General features: G+C 37.6%; 1 protein-coding gene across 1 annotated transcript in view; it reads right to left on the reverse strand.

Annotated features, from left to right (window-relative positions):
• TOX (thymocyte selection associated high mobility group box) overlaps window positions 1–18224 on the reverse strand; it is a 234374-nt gene that overhangs the window by 10041 nt on the left and 206109 nt on the right. The window contains exons 6-7 of the mRNA XM_068396986.1: window positions 15474–15554; window positions 2736–3122 (exon numbers count right to left, since the gene is read on the reverse strand). Coding sequence (XP_068253087.1) covers window positions 2736–3122; window positions 15474–15554 — 468 coding nt within the window. The remainder of the gene's footprint in view (window positions 1–2735; window positions 3123–15473; window positions 15555–18224) is intronic.

Raw genomic sequence — 18224 nt, forward strand, 5'->3', positions numbered from 1 at the left:
TGCTCTAATGCAGTATGAAATCCTGGAAACAGTGTTTTCTAACATTTCTTGAGTATGACTAGAGAGACTCATAGCTAAGAGACTAGACAGGATACCACTGTTCTGCTCTGGCATGGCAAATCATGGTGGTGTTAGAACACCTGTTGCCCTAAAATTTAACAAACTTTTTGCTTTGTCTTTGCCAACATCGCTCTTTAAAGGAAATGGATTTTATATTTAAACTCAATTCACAACTCTGTAAATAGTTGTATGCAAAAAATAAATACTAAATTAGACAAAAAATATTACAATATTCCAAAGTGAAATTATACAGATTTTCCAGAGCTTAAAAATTGTATTACTTTTGAGCAATATCTCACCATGGTATCTTCATTATACGCATCAGCCTTTCTGACTAAGGAATATGAGTTGATAAAAAGTATTTAACCTAACCTTTTGTGAGTGTAACAATGGAGAGCAGGAACACAGAGGTATAGCATTTTTTACTTTACTGTACTTGTACTTAGTAAAGCAAAAGACTCATCATGATACAGGTCTACATATTGACTTCTAGACACCTGGTTTCTACAACCTAATGTCCTGTATTTTCTCTTAAGCTAGAAATAACTCAACTGCATGCCACACAGACGAGTGAAAGTACTCTTAAGCCATTGACGTGCACACCATATGCTACAAGCATGCAACTTGGTAAAATAAAAGATCAGAAGATTCATATTATCTTACCTCTTTTATAGTATGTAACAGATTGGAATAACACCTAAACATCTGGATTCTTGCAATAATGATGATGATGTATATATACATAAGTAACATCTGCATTACATCTTTTGCTAGCCCCTACTGTGCTATTAATTCAATAAATAAAGCCAGATTTTCAAATCTGTTCAGTAAATTATCCCTATCAATGATTCTGGAAAAGACATAAGGGGTTTGATCTTCTGTAGCTCTGCATTGGACAAGTAATGTACAAGTGACACTAAACTTGGCAAACAATCTGAACTTGGAAGACTGTATCACTTTGCAATAAAAACTCATTGAAATATAACTATACAATCTCAACAGGCTGCTGTCACAGATGTAATTTTTCATGTTTGATAAATGAACCAGGGTATTGCATTAAGTTTCTATCTATTGCTTTGTCTCTCATTGCTCTGAGCCTTCAGGTTCAACCAGGATTGCATCAGGCTTAGGATCTCCAGACAAACCCTCCTGGCTCACCTGTGTAGGACTGCCTCTAGCTAATTCTAGCTGCCCAGGCTTGGGATTAACTCCTGAGTTTCTCTGAGACTTGAGCATGGGCTCTCTCAGGATACTCACACCAGGACACTGGGTTTCTAACTAATAGGAAAACCTTCAGGAATACATGAAAGTAAAAGACTCCACATTTGTGTGGTCATAAGTCTGTTGAGTCTGTTTACTCTGACTGTGAAAAATAAACTGGGCTAGGAAAAAGCTGTAAACACTTTACAAGTTTTCCTTCCTGATTACCCCAAATCACTCTTGAGACCAAGATTAAAGTCTCTGAAAAAATCCAGATCATCCTGAGCACACCTTGGTTTACCTTTTGAGCAACTAAATTTATCAGTCCAGATTGCTTTAAACTCTTTTTTTTTTTTTTTTTTCCTGCTTTGGAAAATTTCTTTCCCTGTTAAATTGTTCTCCCAGCTAGAAGCTATGTTTTGTGTTCAGGTATTCCCATCTCTAAAGACCAATCTTGAGATGAAATGTTTCCGGCTTCGAAAGCAAATGCAAATGCCTTGTTAGCAAAGGTGAATTTATAGAGATATTCAAAACATGCAGAAAGTTCATGACTACGTATTATCATCCAGAACTGACAAGTTTTCTGTATACAAATTTTGTAGACTCTTGCAACTGCATCCAAAAAATTTTCATTCTAATGCGTCTTTGCAAAGCAAGGTCTTATTATTGATAAGTCAGATCTCATCCAATACAAAAGGAAATTTTCTCTCATGAAATCAGCAGAGTTAATCTGCTCTAACCCTCCATAGGCCTGGGACCAAAAGTCACAATACTATGGCTGGCCTGCATTCATTCAGAACTCCTAGGAAATGTATTGAGAATCAACAATGTAAAATATTGAGAATGGAAAAGAAAAAAGCCACCATATTGGGATACTGGGGACAGCCCATTTATTTCCAGTAAAAAAAAGGTGTCTCTATCTAGCAAAATGAAGTTATGAATGCAGCATAAACTAGCATACTCATGTTCACTTATCTAGCATGTTTAACACAACCTGTGTTGCTTCATGTTATGTCTGACTGTTCCACATCACAGTCAGCACAAGGATAACAGCACAAGCTACAATCATATCTTTTTCTAGACAGGCCTGCCTTTTGTTTGTAAAACGTGTTTCCCCGAAGACTTTCACTTTTATTTCAGGGTAGTCCCAGATTTGCAGATAGATCTATGGATGCACTTCTATTTAAAGGAGGCCTCCTGAACTTGGGGGGGAGACAGGGCTAGTGTTCAGAAGAATGTGATGAACATTGTTGCTAGCACAAACAGTTCTACTGAAGTTCCCCATCATCTAGGAAAACTCATTCATTTGTTCTTTCCTTTGAAAGACTAAGCCCTCAGGCTATACTACCACAGTTTTGGAACACTGCAAAATTAAAGCTGATCCATAGCTCTACATCTCCCTCACTATGTCAACTTCTGGATGCCTTTCCCCCACCAAAAAAAATTCCCCAGACAACTGAAAAGCTCAAACTTACTTGCTGCATTGTAGGTGAATGTAAAGCAGACTGGACCTGCATCGGTAGCTGGTTTCCAATGGACTGCTGCATTGAAATTGGCTGGTGTTGCTGGATGTTGAGATGCTGGTGCAGAGGTGGGCTGATCTGAAGAGGCGGCGGTGGGGACACAGCCATGTTTGCTATGGAAACAGTCACTGGCATTTGGTTGTTGGGCTTGGGCGCTATGTTCCTGGGGATATTGGCATGCATGGCAGTGATGTGAGGATTCATTCCTGGTTGTTGGTGGTAGTGGGAACTGAGGTACAGTGCAGAGTGAGCCTGGGTGGGCCCATGAAACACCGACTGCTTTGAATTCATCATCTGAGGTTGTGGGGAGGCTTTAACATCAACAGGTTCACTGTAGCTCTGTTGAGAATAACAAAAACCACACAATATTTAGAAGCTACAAAATGCTGCTGTTCTACCCCCTGAAGTCTGGTTAAGAGTCACACCATGGGAAAACACGTATCTGGACCATCAAATTGTCCTTGAAATGGAGTTTGGTTATTACACTAGAAAAAGAATTAATCCCTTTTACATTACACTTTTCTCTTCAACATTGTAAAAAAAGAAGTTAGCTCCTCTGTTTACTGCTCTAGCCTGACATTTTGCTTTTTCCAAACTTGAAACTGGTATCACTGACCTAAGAACCTACACAACAACAAAGACAGCCAAGCCTGTCCCATTCATTCACAGAAGCAGGCACTACTATTGTCCTCAAATTCGATGGCCTAGTTGAAAGATTCAGGAGGGTGGGTTCCAGCAAAAGTCTGCAGTGATCTTTGACATTTGTTGTTTTCCCATCTGCAAACTAGGGATAAGAATTTCAGTGTCCTTTATCATACATGTTGATAACTGCTAATAGTGCTTTATCAGTTAGCTAACATGATGAAGAGGCTAAACCTATCCACAGTTGTTCTACCGCATTGAATAAATATGCTAGTTACTGCGGCAATACCTTTATTTTGAAGTATTCTGTTCTGGGATGCTAACCACGCCTGTATCAAACATGTTTCATGAGCCATGCATTCAGAAAAATAACCATATTCTGAATAATTTCACTTTTAGCAAAACTTTCTTTGTTAATCCAGTTCATAAAGTTGTGAAAATTCTGTTTAAAACTGATGCCTGTATAAATGTTAGACTGCATCAGACACAGGGAAGGTGTCTTACTAAAGCTGGAAGAATCCAGCATGGAATATTGGAAAATGCACAGATTTTCAAAAATGTTATGGTCTATCCTGATTTCTTAAAGCTGCTAGTAATAAAACCTTTCCATTCATGAATGTTAATATAAATAATACTCTCTGTTCCAATGTTTATAACTTGTTACATTTGATTTAAACTCAATTTGTTGTTTTCCGTACCCTTATTTTCTTAGATTTTCTGAGTGCTAACTGTGTACTCAAATAAATGATGAAAAAAATTTAAGAATTAACTCCCATGAGCTTATAGGTGGGAATCATAATTTGCAGTTAAGTCATACTGGGATTAACAGTCAGTGAAAGGTGAAACATGCTGGAAAAAAATGGCAGAAATGTCCCTCTGGAGAAAGAAGTCACTTTGTCAAAACAAGGGCTGAAAGATGCATATATGCCCTTATTCTGTGACCTCCATGTCATGTTTGCTCAGTTTACAAGTCAGAGTAAGTTTCATGTTACTCTCAGCACTCCAGGGTCAGTGAAGTCTATTTGTATTCTTTCTGAAGGATGTGCCATCACCAACAATCCATTACTGAAATTGCTTCATTATATGCGATGATAAAGATGAGAAAGATAACTTCATTTTCCCTAACTATAACTGCGGTTCCATTAGCAAAACCCCTTGTTTTCTCCAGTAAACTAAGGAAAAATTAAATGAATATGATAAAATGAACGCAAATCTCTGCCTCTGTGGATCTGCCTGGCTCTGCATGTGTGGGTGTACACGTGTGCAATATGTATGATATGCATGTTTGCAGGATTCAGGTACAGACATAAAAACCCCACAGATATTAAATGATACAACCTGAAAGCAGGCACAAAATCTGCAATGTTTTGGGTATTATTTTTAAAACACTGTATTTGTAGGACACTCTCATGAGTGTGGGAGCCAAAGACTGTCAGTTTTGCCGAAATTTCAAAGATTCGGAAGAAGGTTTGCTAATTAGCAGCATGGTCAGGACCCTCCTCTTGAGTGTCCCGGGCTCTTTACATATTACAGGAGGTGTATGCTATGTTCTTTCTTGGGAAACTTGAAGATTTACTGAGTGCGTCGTCCTCTCATGAAAACACCTTGCCTTTCCATGATGCAGCTGTCAGGAGCTGTCTGGTCCGAGCAGGGATAATGGCTCCTGAAGTGTCCAAGCAAAGATTTGTTAAACAATTCCTCCTGGTGAGGAGGTATCAAAAAGACTTTGCAGCACTATTAGTGACATACTGATACATACTTGTATTTAATTTGTGACTACAAAGATGCTGCCATACACCTCTTCAACAAAGATACAGTGAACCAATTTAATTATTGGGTAATTCCGAGTTCACACATAAGTGGTGAATGCATAGCCCATGCTGATAAAATTACAGAGATATCAGATACTTAGTATCATTTAATACTTGAAATACCAAATTATGTTAAGAGGAATTGTACAGTTTCTGGCCAGAGATGAATTTGCTTTACCTATGAGAAGAGCATCTGCAAAGTGAACAAAAGGGACTGTTCCAGCTGTCTCAAGCTATCAATCAGCTTTCCATATGTTTCGCTACCTCCTGATCCAGTGAAAAGCAGAACACTTCAGTTTCAAACCAAGTATTTTGCTGTTACTTAGGACACTTTAAATCATATGTGATCTGAAGCCATATTGTCCAATATCAGTGTAAAACACATCAATATTGTCAGTTACTGGGAATCCTGATAAATGAACACATTTAAATGCTATTCTGCAGGATACTGCACTTTCAGCTTTTTCTAAGGCTGGGTCAGAATTTGTAAGTATTGCTGAAGCTAATAGAATAGGTGATGTCAAATATTTTGGCTTTGTTATGTCACTTGACTGTCAAATATACCAAGCAGGGTGTACGATGGATAGGTCATGTTATTATCAGGCACAATTACTGTTTTCATAATTTGAGTGGGCATTGCACTTGTCCAGGACAGCATCAGACAGTCTTAGACAAGAACATTTATTATGGGTAAAACTAGGAACTAAGAAAGACGAGATTTGATTAGCCAGTATGGGCTTCAAATGCACAGTCATTTTCCCTAACTTTGCAGGTTGGAATTCAGTCGATTTGCTCTTGTCTTATCCAAGGAGAAGAGTACAGAAATAATTTTAAAAACCCCCTCTTCAGTTAATTAAGCTGCCCAAAACTAACACAATTTACATCTCTAATTTTTGGTATGAAGTTATAGGATACATTTACAGATACACGCAGTGGAGACAAAAGTTACAAATCAGTACACACAGGCCACCAAGCATTGAAGCTTAGTATCTCCTACATGCCACAAGGTCTTCTACTAGACATGCAGTGAGAAAATCTTTTACCACTATCAGAAGTATGTTGTTGTAGACCCACCACTAGAGGGTGACAGAATATTACATTTAGTTAATGGTAGGACGTGGTATTGCACACATGCAGTAGCAAATACACACTAGGACCACAAACTAGCTTTTCTTGACAGTCCTTTATGCTCTTTGAGTGGCTTCTACTTGTTCTGGAGTTCAGGTCAAAGCCTTACTCTAAATCTTTCAAGTTCTTCATAGGCTAGGAGTGGGTTTTCTTACGGACCTGCCTCTCCATCTAACATCATCATCTAATACTGTTGCTTAAATTAAAAAAAAAATAATCAGAAAGTGAAGACAAGGTAGGTAGGCCAAGGCAATGGAATGCTACAGAAAAAGCATGGCTGCTCTTTAGGCACAAGACAGAACCTTCCACAAGAATCTCTTGTTTTACTGAAACATGAAGGAAAAGAGGGAAGAACATTTTGGAGCCCCAACAGAAAGAAAATGAAAGTAGAAGAGAAATAGGGAAAGGAAGGAAACAAACACTACTGTAACTCTGATGATAATGAATATAATTATATTAATTAAAAGTACTGGTGCACTCAGTCCACAAAATGATTCTACTTGTATCAAACTTGCAAGGAAATATGTGATAATACAGATGAGTGCTATTCTTCAGAGAAGTGTTGAGAGTTGATAATTTTGCACAAAGCTTGGGAAGTGTTGAATCAAGTTCTTCCCCCCAGTTTTCACCAAACTCATGCCTTTCCTTCCAATTCTAGAGCAAAGCGAACTTTCCCATCCACCTTCTACTACCCTATTGTGTGCCAAAACTCCTTATGCATAATTGCCAAATTAAACAATTAAATTAGGTTAAGGGGTTAAGCATTGCTCATCCAGTTGTGCTATTCTTTTCTAAGGGGAACTGCCCTGGGACTAATGGTCCTTATTATCACAGACTGAATTTAGGCACAGGGAGGGTGTCAGTTCCTTAGAGGAAAGTGACTCTGGGATTTCCCTCACCCCAAAACATCCAACCCACTCCTACAGTTGAGAAATTATTTTTGGTACAGATATGCTGCTCAATTTAGTGGTGTCAGAGAAAACAGCAACAGCCTAGTGATGCCATTCTGGCATCTCTACAGCTTCTTTGGGATATAATTTTACTTCCATTTTGAAAAGTTGCACTTTAAACCCTCACCTGTATATCTGGGTAATTAAACAGCTGTTGAAACCTACACATGGGTTTTGATTCTTTTTCTAACTTGTGGCTGGCTTCTGGCTACTTCTGGCTCTTCTAACCCCACTTCTGTTGGAACATAAACAACATCCATGTGATTGAAAGTAAAGCAAGGACATGTTTTAACAAGGCACTACTCTAAGGGCCTGATCCTTAGACTACCGAATTTAATGAAAAGTCTCCTCTTAACTTAAATGGAATTTGGATCAGAGCCCAACACTGTTACTTCAATATTAATGTCTGGATGTCCATTTCATTTTTCATGAAAACCAGGCAGGACCTGGCTAACAGAGGCTGAGAATCATTCCCAGTTGATGAGCACTACTTTTGACCTGTGTTTCTTCAGAAGCATATGTAGAAATTACAAGTGCCTATATTTACTTCATTTTGCTTAAAATGTTAATGCAGTTATTGTTAGAAATGTTGCCAGCAAGTATGACCATATAGATATATATACACACATAAGTATATGAACATCTTCAATTTACATTACTGTTTAACATCAGCAGTTAAGCTCTCCTTTATAGTAAAATATTCAGTAAACACATTCAGTATGTTCAGAACATTCAGTACATGTTCTTGGTACTGTTGGATGCCTATGTGTTCTTTAAATACATGCTGAGAGACCTTCTCAAGGCAAAGACATGAGCCTTATGGCCAATACAGCCAGCATAAACTTTCTATCCATGCAAACAGCTTTACTTGTGGGTAAACATAACCTATTGCAACCTCAGAAGATTTTTTTACATAGCCAAACTGGTGCAACATAGTTTTATTTTAAACAAGAAACAGGTGCTTCTCTTTAAATGAGAAACAGAGGTTTGGCATCCTCTCTACATAGACAAGGAACATGTACTATGTGAGTATCTCAAAGCCTAGAAAAGAGTTTAACTCAATTCAGGTTTTACATGAATATGTGTCAGAAACCTATGTAGTTACCCCACTGTCCCATGCGCAAATCTAGTGACTGGTGTCCGTCCTTGAGCCATGATGAGGAATTCAACAATTTTTAGACTCTATGACCAGAATGAATGTTACATTCAGGTAACAGCAGTGATTATGTCAGCTGGTACCAGGAAGGTCCAGGCTGTGCTGGCTGTGATCAAACTTAGGCAGGCCTGACTCAGCTTTAAATGAGTTATCTTCTGTACTGTGACATTAAAGAAGTGGATACAAGGAAACCAGCTTAATGTTTATGCAGCTCCTACAAAGCTTACCTAAGCTTAAGTTTGCATCTGCTGTCTTTGCTGTCTCTTTGGTGGAAGGAACATCTTGAATTGTTTATTCCTTCTCTCAGCTTTTCTGTATTCACATAATCCTGTCTTTTTTTTAACGTTTTTGACATTTTAGGTCACTTCCAACCTCAAGCCTGTCCTTGAGAAGAATCCCTTCTTCTAGCCTACATGGGCTCAGTCATTTTACTAATACCCCTGTGAAGCTGTTTATGAGAGAATGACTTCTCTCGGCAGTGTTTTCTCTTTCCTGCTTAGCTCTTTAATGCCTTTAGAGATTCCTTTGACTTAACTCTATCCACTCTGGTAGAGAACTCATACGCATATTTGCAGTACAGCTGCCTTCCTACCTAAGTCACAAGAGGCTCTTAGCAAATGACATTTCGTATTTTGTTAATTCCAGTCACCTATTGCAATAACAACATCTGAGACTCGAGACTTCAGAAAGCTTTTTGACACATTCTTGATGTTTCAGAACAAAGGAGTAAGCCATGGGTTGTCATCTATAATTAGCCAAGGTGGCTCAGAAGAACATCTTCAAATCTAAGTATACATTTTGTCATCATCTACAGGGGATTGTCATGGATTCATTCAGGGTATGTAAGTAAAATGGATGTTTTATGAATGTAACCTGGGTACATGTGATAAAGGATATGCAACTTTAATTTGATACAAGTGTTTTAATTCCCCAAATGGAAGCACTAGGCTAATAGTGAAATCTACTTTTATTAACTCACTTAAAAAACACACACAGTTCCTCTCCAGATCAAAATCTGGCTTCTCTCAAGCTGAAGACATTTCTGCCATTTTTGGCAGAAATCATGTGAGAACATCTCTTTGATTTTTGCATTGCTGAATGAAAGCTTCACATGATTTAGCCTCAAATCGAATTCATGGCATCAACTTAAATATAGTTTGCTCTACATTTTCGTCTGCAGTAGGTAGTTGGTTTCCTTGCTAGACAAGAAGATGGTTCGATTTGTGTTATGATGAGATTAGACAATTGTTTTAGAAATATATATGTTCACTTACCAGATACTCTGATACATCACATACTTGCAGATACACCATTTTATGTATGGTTCCTTGAAAATTTTTGACTACATCATAATAACTCCAGAAAGAATGAAAGACCAAGGTATCACAGAAACATGAAGTACCTGCTGTGAAAGCCTTACATTATCGTTTTCTCAGCTAGAGATTCTAAAGTTTAATGGAAAAAAAGTAAAATCTGTACATGCATATCATCATTGTGGTCGTTTTTTTGTTACTTTTTTAAGGGAAATATTGCCAAATGCCTTGTAGCACTTTAATAGCTACAAAAAAAACCCCATGCTTCAAACATAACCATATTTTTTATTTATTCTTTCTCTGATGCTTTCACTGAGAACAGCCTAAACTGTTTTAAGAAATTCCAAAACATCTGCATGGACTGGGGCTAGATATAATATAGGAATCTGTTGTCTCAAAAAGCAGAAACCAGGTGCCTTTCTGCCAACAGCAGAAGGGAAGCTGCTCTCCTTGTAAGTAATAACCAACTGATTAAAGCACTGACCAGGAGACACGACAGTTCAGTCATCTACTCTGTCAAGAGATACTTAGAATTTTATTTCCAAAAGAAATGTCCTAAACCCCAGCAGCTGCTTATTTCAGGGAGGAGTGAGCCAGGATACAGTACTCCCCTACATTTGAAGCTTGGCCACTATGCAAAAAAGAATATGGGATTCCCTGGGCTGCAGAAAAACAGCAGAGAGTGCACACCTGCACATCAGCATTTACTTAGGAGTCAGGAGATACAAGATCTGGGAGAGCTGATATATTTTTTTGCCTTTTTGTATGTTAGGCAAGTGCTCTCACCACATATATGTATGAAATGGGAAACTAATACCAAGTGTTTGAGTTTTGGGTTTGGGGTTTTTTTCAACATGGTCTCCATTTTGCTTTTTACAAGTAGCTCAAACTTTTTCAGGTGTATTCACTGCAGTCTTAAGAGACTCTAATTCCTTAGGCTGTTCAACTGTATTACAACATAGGCAGTGTAACAGATATTTTGGGTGTCTGGAAACTCTCTGGTTACAAATTGCTGTGCTAACGGCATTAAGGCAATGCCAGTCTTACTAGGTATGACCTTTAGTTTTTTTATGAAATGTAATTGCAAGATGGTGGGCTAGGAAAGCTACGTCTGCCATATACTTCAAGAAGCAATTTTACATGTCCAAAGGATTTGCACTGTCCACAAAACTGAAAAATGTCCAATGTGTTTGCTGCAATGTCAAGTGAGGACACCACTTTGACTTAGATACAACATCAGAGTTTTGAAATATGCTTGAGTATTTTGAATTTGAATAATATTCTCCATGCTGAGAGCTTTTAGCTTCAGCCATAGCTGCTAAAATATGTCTGCATGAAACTTGAAGTTGTGTCACTACACAGAGAGAATTAAAGATTCATTTAGCCAGAGAGAACAAAACAGGAAAGAGAGATTTTCTTTGTACTACTCGAACAGTTAAACTTGTACCGCTATAGTTAACATACATATATGTATCACTTATATGCACATATATATTATGCATGTTAAATACATAATACACATATATTGTTATATAAATATACGTAGGTCCACATATATAATATATGGAAGTATGTAACATTTACCCATATATATTTGTATTAAATATATATATTTGAAAGATGCAGCAAAAACTCTAATGTCAGCCAGAAAAAAGGCTGGTTAAGCTAGAAAAAGTGCTTGTTTTATGAAAAAGTAAAATTGCAGTTCACAGCATTTTATGTAATGCTGTACAAATTACCAGATACCAGAGACTGCATTTCTGGACCTGAAGAGTACTAAAAGTTGCAACTAAGGGCAAATATAAAGACACTTGTTTACAATGCAAAGGCTTAGTCAGTACTATAAGCAATATGGCAATCTGCATAGCGCAAGATGTAATGCTTTGTAATGTGATTTTTACTTTACATATCAATTCCTACACACATGAACAAACTCAGGAACAGCCCCATTAATTTCAATCATTATAAAAAAGGAGAAAAATACAGGAAATAATAAACTGATAAATTAAATGGGGATTAATGCATGACTGACATTTACACAATCATATGTTTACCTTATTTACTGGGAGGTAGCTCTGTTTTATAAAGACATCACTAAAGCATTCAAAAATGTACTGCAGATGGGTTGGCAGTCCTATTACCGAAGTTGCTGGTGACACTTCCACTCTTTTCAGTTATGATTTTGTCAAATAACACAGTCTGAAATTACACATATTGGATGTGTGTTTGAGTGACTTCTCTGTGTGTGTGACAAACTCCAACCAGAACTGCTCAGCTTTGTCAAGAATGCACTCAGAGGAAAGCACCGTATGTGCCCTTCCTTAAGATGCAATGGAAGAGGGACTTGAACTCCGGAAGGGACAAGAACAGACTGTGTCAAAGATTAATATCTCATCTTCCCATGAAATGACACTCATAAATACGTAACATTGAGAAAGCAGTTGAGACTGTTCCTCCACATGGACTTTCCCAGTACTCGTTGCTCTCTATGACACTCATGTTCATCTCCAGTTTCCTTCACTATGCACTCACGGCTATGGGTATATGAAGGAGAAGTGAGGATGTTGAGGCCAAGAGAAAGGACTAAGAAAAAGACTGGCTGAAGTAGAGGTTTGCTGTTGGGTGAAAGAGGAGAGAAAAAAGCAGAGCAAAGTGGGCAAAGGGCTAAGTATCATCAAGTCTACCATCCCCACCGGATACTCCACTCCCACCCCAGAGCTTGGGATGGAAACCAACTTTCCTGAATTTCATTATTCTGCAGTCAAGCAGAGGCTAAGAAATTGCCTGGCAAAAGGAGATTTACCCCATTTCTCTGCAATCTTCTATTCTGACTATTCCAGCATCTCAAATGGCCAAGATGGGTGAGTGAATTCAGTTCCAGGTCTGGTCCACTCAGGTATAATATGGCACATTCCGCTCCTTTGCTTTTCAGGAAAATGAAGCCTTGCAAATAAATGCAGAAAAACATACACAAACACTCACACGAAAGCCCTACACTCACTAATTGTTTAAAAACAAGCAGTACTTGATGAAAAAGTGACAGAATCAGTGTTCAAAAGTTAGAAAACTGGTAGAGCAGCTGCCCTGGGAGGTGTGAGGCACCTGCTGAGCTGGAGACAGGGGACCTGAGCATCACCATTGCCTGCTTGTGCCTGCCTCTTCCCGTAGGCAGAGTCCTCTGGGAGGGGAGAAGGAAGAAAGATAGATAATTGGGTAACTCCTATGTGGATAGCAAGAGGATGTCCTGATGTGATGTGAAGCACAACTGAACATTTCATAGCTGCCAGCCAGCTGACCCTGAAGTCATTTGAGCTCTGCTATGAACAAGAAGGGTGTGATATTGGTCAAATACTCTGAAAGATGAAGTTCTAGATGTCCCAAGCAGGACACACAAAATTACTGAAAACCTGATCTCACAATGATTTAGTTGTGTTTGAAAATATGGACAATACAAACTTCCTGCTCCAGAGTATTATTAAGAATTTCTTTACACTAAAACACTGCTGGGACGAGCAGCACAGAAAATCCTATAAAGAAGAAAGGTTAAACATGCAGTAAATACAATACAGGAGCTCCCAGGGTGAACACTTGATTATAAGCGTATGAAATGAGACTCACACAGAGTGCGTTATAAAGTATAAAACATACCATGTGAACAAATCATTAATATTGTATTAAAGCGTTTTTGAAAAAGGTGTGTTACTTTTGGCATGTTTTAACTTTTGAGAATGAGGTCTTGGAATCTTAATAATATTCTCTAAAGGTAGCTTTTATGGATAATATAAAAGACATAAAAGACCAGATGGACTCCAAACGATCTTAATAATGTATTACATATATTTCTTCATGCTTACATACTTTTCTAAAGAACTACAACTCTTCTGGTGCCATATAAATATTTAATAATGATAATTTAGAATATACTGATATAATATTACATCTGGGTATTTTACATCCTTATTCCAAAAGGGACTTGCTTTAGTTACGTGCCACCTCTGTTGGACTCATTGAGTGCGTTCATGAAAGTAAGCAATTAGTACTTGGCTTCATTAAGTTTATATTTTAATACTTTCCACACTACAGGAAAAAATTACATTATGGGAAGAATTTAAATAATTGCTTAAAAGTTCAGAAAATGCTTCAGTGCTTTTCCGACCAACAAAAAATTTAAATATATGCACAAATGGTTTCATGCACTGAACTGATCAACATTCTTTTATTTTCTTTTTCTAACACCAAACCTCAGAAAAGTGCCATATTATAATTTTTCTCCTTCCAAAAAAATAAAACCAAATATCTCATATTTTTTTATATTTGCCTTTTAAAAATTAAGCTATATAGAGTGTTATGTAAACAGTCCGTGATGTGCTGAATAATGACATCCAAGTTATTTTCACAAGTCAAAAGTTGGCTTCATACATTACTTCAAAACCTATTGGAATATTTTACGATTTAAGACCTATCTTTTGCCAATAAGCAGGCTATTTCAAAAAATTTTGTTTGTGTGCACACAGTGCCCTTTCTGAAGGCAATGAGTATTTCTAGAACCAAACAACCCTAAGAAAGAAATTAAAGGTACCCTGTACACCACTTTAACTAAATGCATTAGTATTTATGATGGTAGCTATAAAATTAAAATGCATAAGACAAAACCCCCCAAAATTAATGAGGTAACGCCCATATTTCAGACTTTTAAATTCAGGACAACCACTGATACTAAGATAACGTAGAAAGATGCATGAAAGGTCCTTGTATGGATAATTATATAGTCTTTCCCATGAAAATATGTAGAAATTCATGTAATATACAGAGAACGAGAGTGTAGGACTAACTGCCCCAAAAACATTTAAAACTACAAAAAAGTTCTGCTCATGTCATATACGCCAGTCCTTCATACTGCCATCTTTATATCTAAAATTAATTTTATTTCTGTAAGAAGAAAATATATCTAAATTTGTTTCGACAGACCCAAACCAAGTGATTCTAACTGGTATGATTCTGAAGTTGCTCAATTGTTTTTCCACATCTACACAGTGCAGTAGTTTCACATTCTTCTGCATAGTTTAAAGTCTATTACAAATATTAAAGCATCTGTTACAAAATTATGGGCATTAACAATGTATAAATCAATTTAGAAAGTTGCTACTAGCTGTGTACTGGGGATACACTGGTGTGTTCCAGTGCAAGAGCCTTACAGGGACCTATGCTGTGCTCACATGAATTGCTGCTGGATGTAAAATGGAAATTCACATTTTCTTATGAAAATTTGCTATGTGAGCTGAGTTTGGCTTTTTCTGTACTGTGATTGCAAGGTAAAAAAACAGTACTTAAACCAAAACCAGGCATTTTGTGTATGATTTTTTTTTTTCCCTTATAAGTAGAACAGTGCCTGCCTGGCATAGCATGTTTGTTATATTGAGGTCTTTTAACCGGTATCTCCTTCCTCTGTTGAACTGTGAGGATAGCCCCAGCCTGGAGAAGTGCTGTGTCTATAACCAGAAGGGAAAGGATATCTTTTCATGGAGCGATGACTGTGTTTATTGAGCATTTGCACCTTAAACCTAAGTTTAAGGTGGTAACAAACAAGGCTATTTGCACCAAATAATATGGTGCTCAGCACCATATAAATGCTGAAAATGGTTTGCAATATGTCGCTATATATGTGTGTATGTATATACATTATGTGTTACCTTGGATACAAGGCTTGCTCTGTAGGCAGCTAACTGCTTCAGATATTCCTTCTTGGCAGCTTCAGTTTTCTTTTTGTATACCTAAAAACAAAGAGTGTCACATTGGTAAATTCATCTGGTTTTGTTTTTATATATCACCGGTGTGTCTCATGCATCTTCATAAAGTCCTTCTAAGTAAAAAACCTTTCCTCCTCATATTGCTTAAAGAGTGAAATAATAAACATCAAATATTTTAAAGAAAATATTTTTCCAACTGTGAAACACCCTTTAACTATTCAACAGCACTGAAAAAACAATATCCCTCATAGCAACTCAGGTTTAATTGTTCAAAGTGCAGCGCAGGGTGTACTTGCAAATGGGACTTTTAGGGATGAGGAAAGGCAGGCGTGGGCCTCTCCACTGGCTTCCACTTGTGAGACAAGTTAAAACCCTCTGGGGAAGATGAGAGTGTGCAAAAAGACATTTGAGCTAGATGAAAGAGGAGATGATGACACCACACAGATCAGCCAAGAGGCTTTCTCTCTTCACTGGATAAACTGTTGGGGGCAGTCAAAGAAGCTTCATGGAGCTGCTAAGGATAATAAATGTTAGTCATTATTCCAGTCTTGATCCCGTATCGGTCTAATTAACTTCTCAGGAGCATGGATCTATTTCCGTACATTTCTCTCAACTCACCAAATTATTTTAAATGCGGCATGTGCACAATCTCATAATAGATTAAAGAGCTTGGAGAATCACTTCAATTTTGCCCAAATTTCAAGATCAAAGATTATCTGCAGGGTTAGGCAGGATCTCATAGCACTACAGTAACATGATGTTAGAGAAGCATACATAGATATTTAGGGTTGAAAGTTCTCCGAAGGAGAACCAGTTTCTGATCCATGAAGTTTAGCTAACATCTTGCTCTTAGCCATGTCAGTGACAGATTTGGGAATGTCAGCATTTCTCTTTGCAAATATTATCATGAGTTTCTCACTACTTCATTTTTTTTTCTGAAAGGGTAGATTTAGGAGTCATGCAAGTATCTTGGCTTCATGTAACTAAGCAGGATTGACTCCTACCCTTCCTTGTTGCAGGGAGAAGCTTAAAACACATCTAAATGGAAGGTTTAAAACAAAGGAGACAAGTAAAGAGAAAGACAATTTACTTTTTTTATTGCTGTTATATTTCACAATTTTTAAGTCACATGCCAGAGGTTAATTCATGTGTTCATGGGCATTTGGGATTCACAATATTACACAAAATGGAACGGCAGCTTTGAGTCTCTGCTGTCCACTTCTCCAGCCAAGTGCACAACCTGGGCACCTGCAGAAAGCCTCCATGAAGAGAGTAAAGACTATCCACCTTCCCCCTCCCACTCCACACTGCCTAGCTAACTGGGCTATTGATTCAAAGGTAAAAGATGGGCAAAGCTATTTATGACAATTTTGGGGGGTTCTCCCGAATTCCACAGCTGAAAAACAGACATGTACATCTCCTCCAAGGATAAACTTTATGAAACTTTGAAGTGATTTCTTTTGATCTTCCAATACACTAGTAAAACCAGCAGTTCCGTAATGAGAGGACCTGGCAGCACAGAGTGCACACACAGAGGACAATACAGTTGAAGACATGAGAATGGCAGTGTCAGGCTGGAAGGATCCAGTACAACACCATTTTTATAAAGAATGTGCTCGTGAAACATTTTTTTGTTTCACTGAGGCTTTGCTTTCAGAGACAGAACAAATCTCAGATATGGGCTGGCAAAACTCAGAGGTTGCCTAAAAGGATTAAGGATTTTGCTTCCCAGGGAAGCAAAAGATCATAATGGAAACAGAGAAGTCTTAGGCTTCTAAAATTGTAAATATAAAGACAGAGAGGAAAAAAGATTGGTTTTCGCTGTGCAACTGTATCTGTGCACCCTTGTAATTTCTCCAGATTAAGATAAATATATAATGTTGGCTGATCTCCTATTGTTTTACAAAAAAAAAAAAGGTAGCAATTTGCTTTTTAAGTTGTAATCACTAGTGATTATTAGGGAAATGTACTGTTTGTTTTGAAAATGAATAAAAAATTAGTCAACAATCTGTTCCTAGCTGCTAAAATGAATTTAGCTTGACCTACAGAACAAAGACTAAGTGATACCACTTTGTATATTGCAATGCCTCTGCATCATTCTGATAGCCAGTTTAAAAAAAAGAGCTGAACAAAGAATTTTACACAGAATAATGATCTTCAAAAGATCATGTATCTACTGCTTCCACATTGGGTTTTATTTTGCATTACACAACTATAAAAAATACACACTCCTGCTGTGCTCTTACAGTCACAGCATATTGAGAGAGTCCTCTGGGACCTGACTTTTCCCTCAAATAGTCATATTGCACAAGGTTAACTCAATAATATGAAGCTAACAACAATTCTGTAAATCTCCATCTAAAACACCACTACTTCATAGGAATGTCATCATACAGCCGTAATTTAATTATTTCCTACCTATACATCTACCATGTTCAGTGTACACATTGTCTTGCCCTCTTTTCTTGGGTCTTCTGGTGAGTCAATAATAGTCACATGAACACCATGTCTTGCATGATAATATAAACATTAAGAGGTAACAGAAGGTCATTGAAGTAAAAAAGTCCTTACTGGATGGGGAAAGGTTTTTGATGACCCCAGCCTGCTTTGATGTTTTGTATTGGCCAGAATGGTCCCCGCAGACTGGCTTGTCTCGAGGGTGGTCAGCTCACCCCGCATCATCCTCGTAAGGGC

This window comes from Nyctibius grandis, chromosome 3, assembly GCF_013368605.1.
Source record: "Nyctibius grandis isolate bNycGra1 chromosome 3, bNycGra1.pri, whole genome shotgun sequence".
Taxonomy (NCBI): domain Eukaryota; kingdom Metazoa; phylum Chordata; class Aves; order Nyctibiiformes; family Nyctibiidae; genus Nyctibius; species Nyctibius grandis.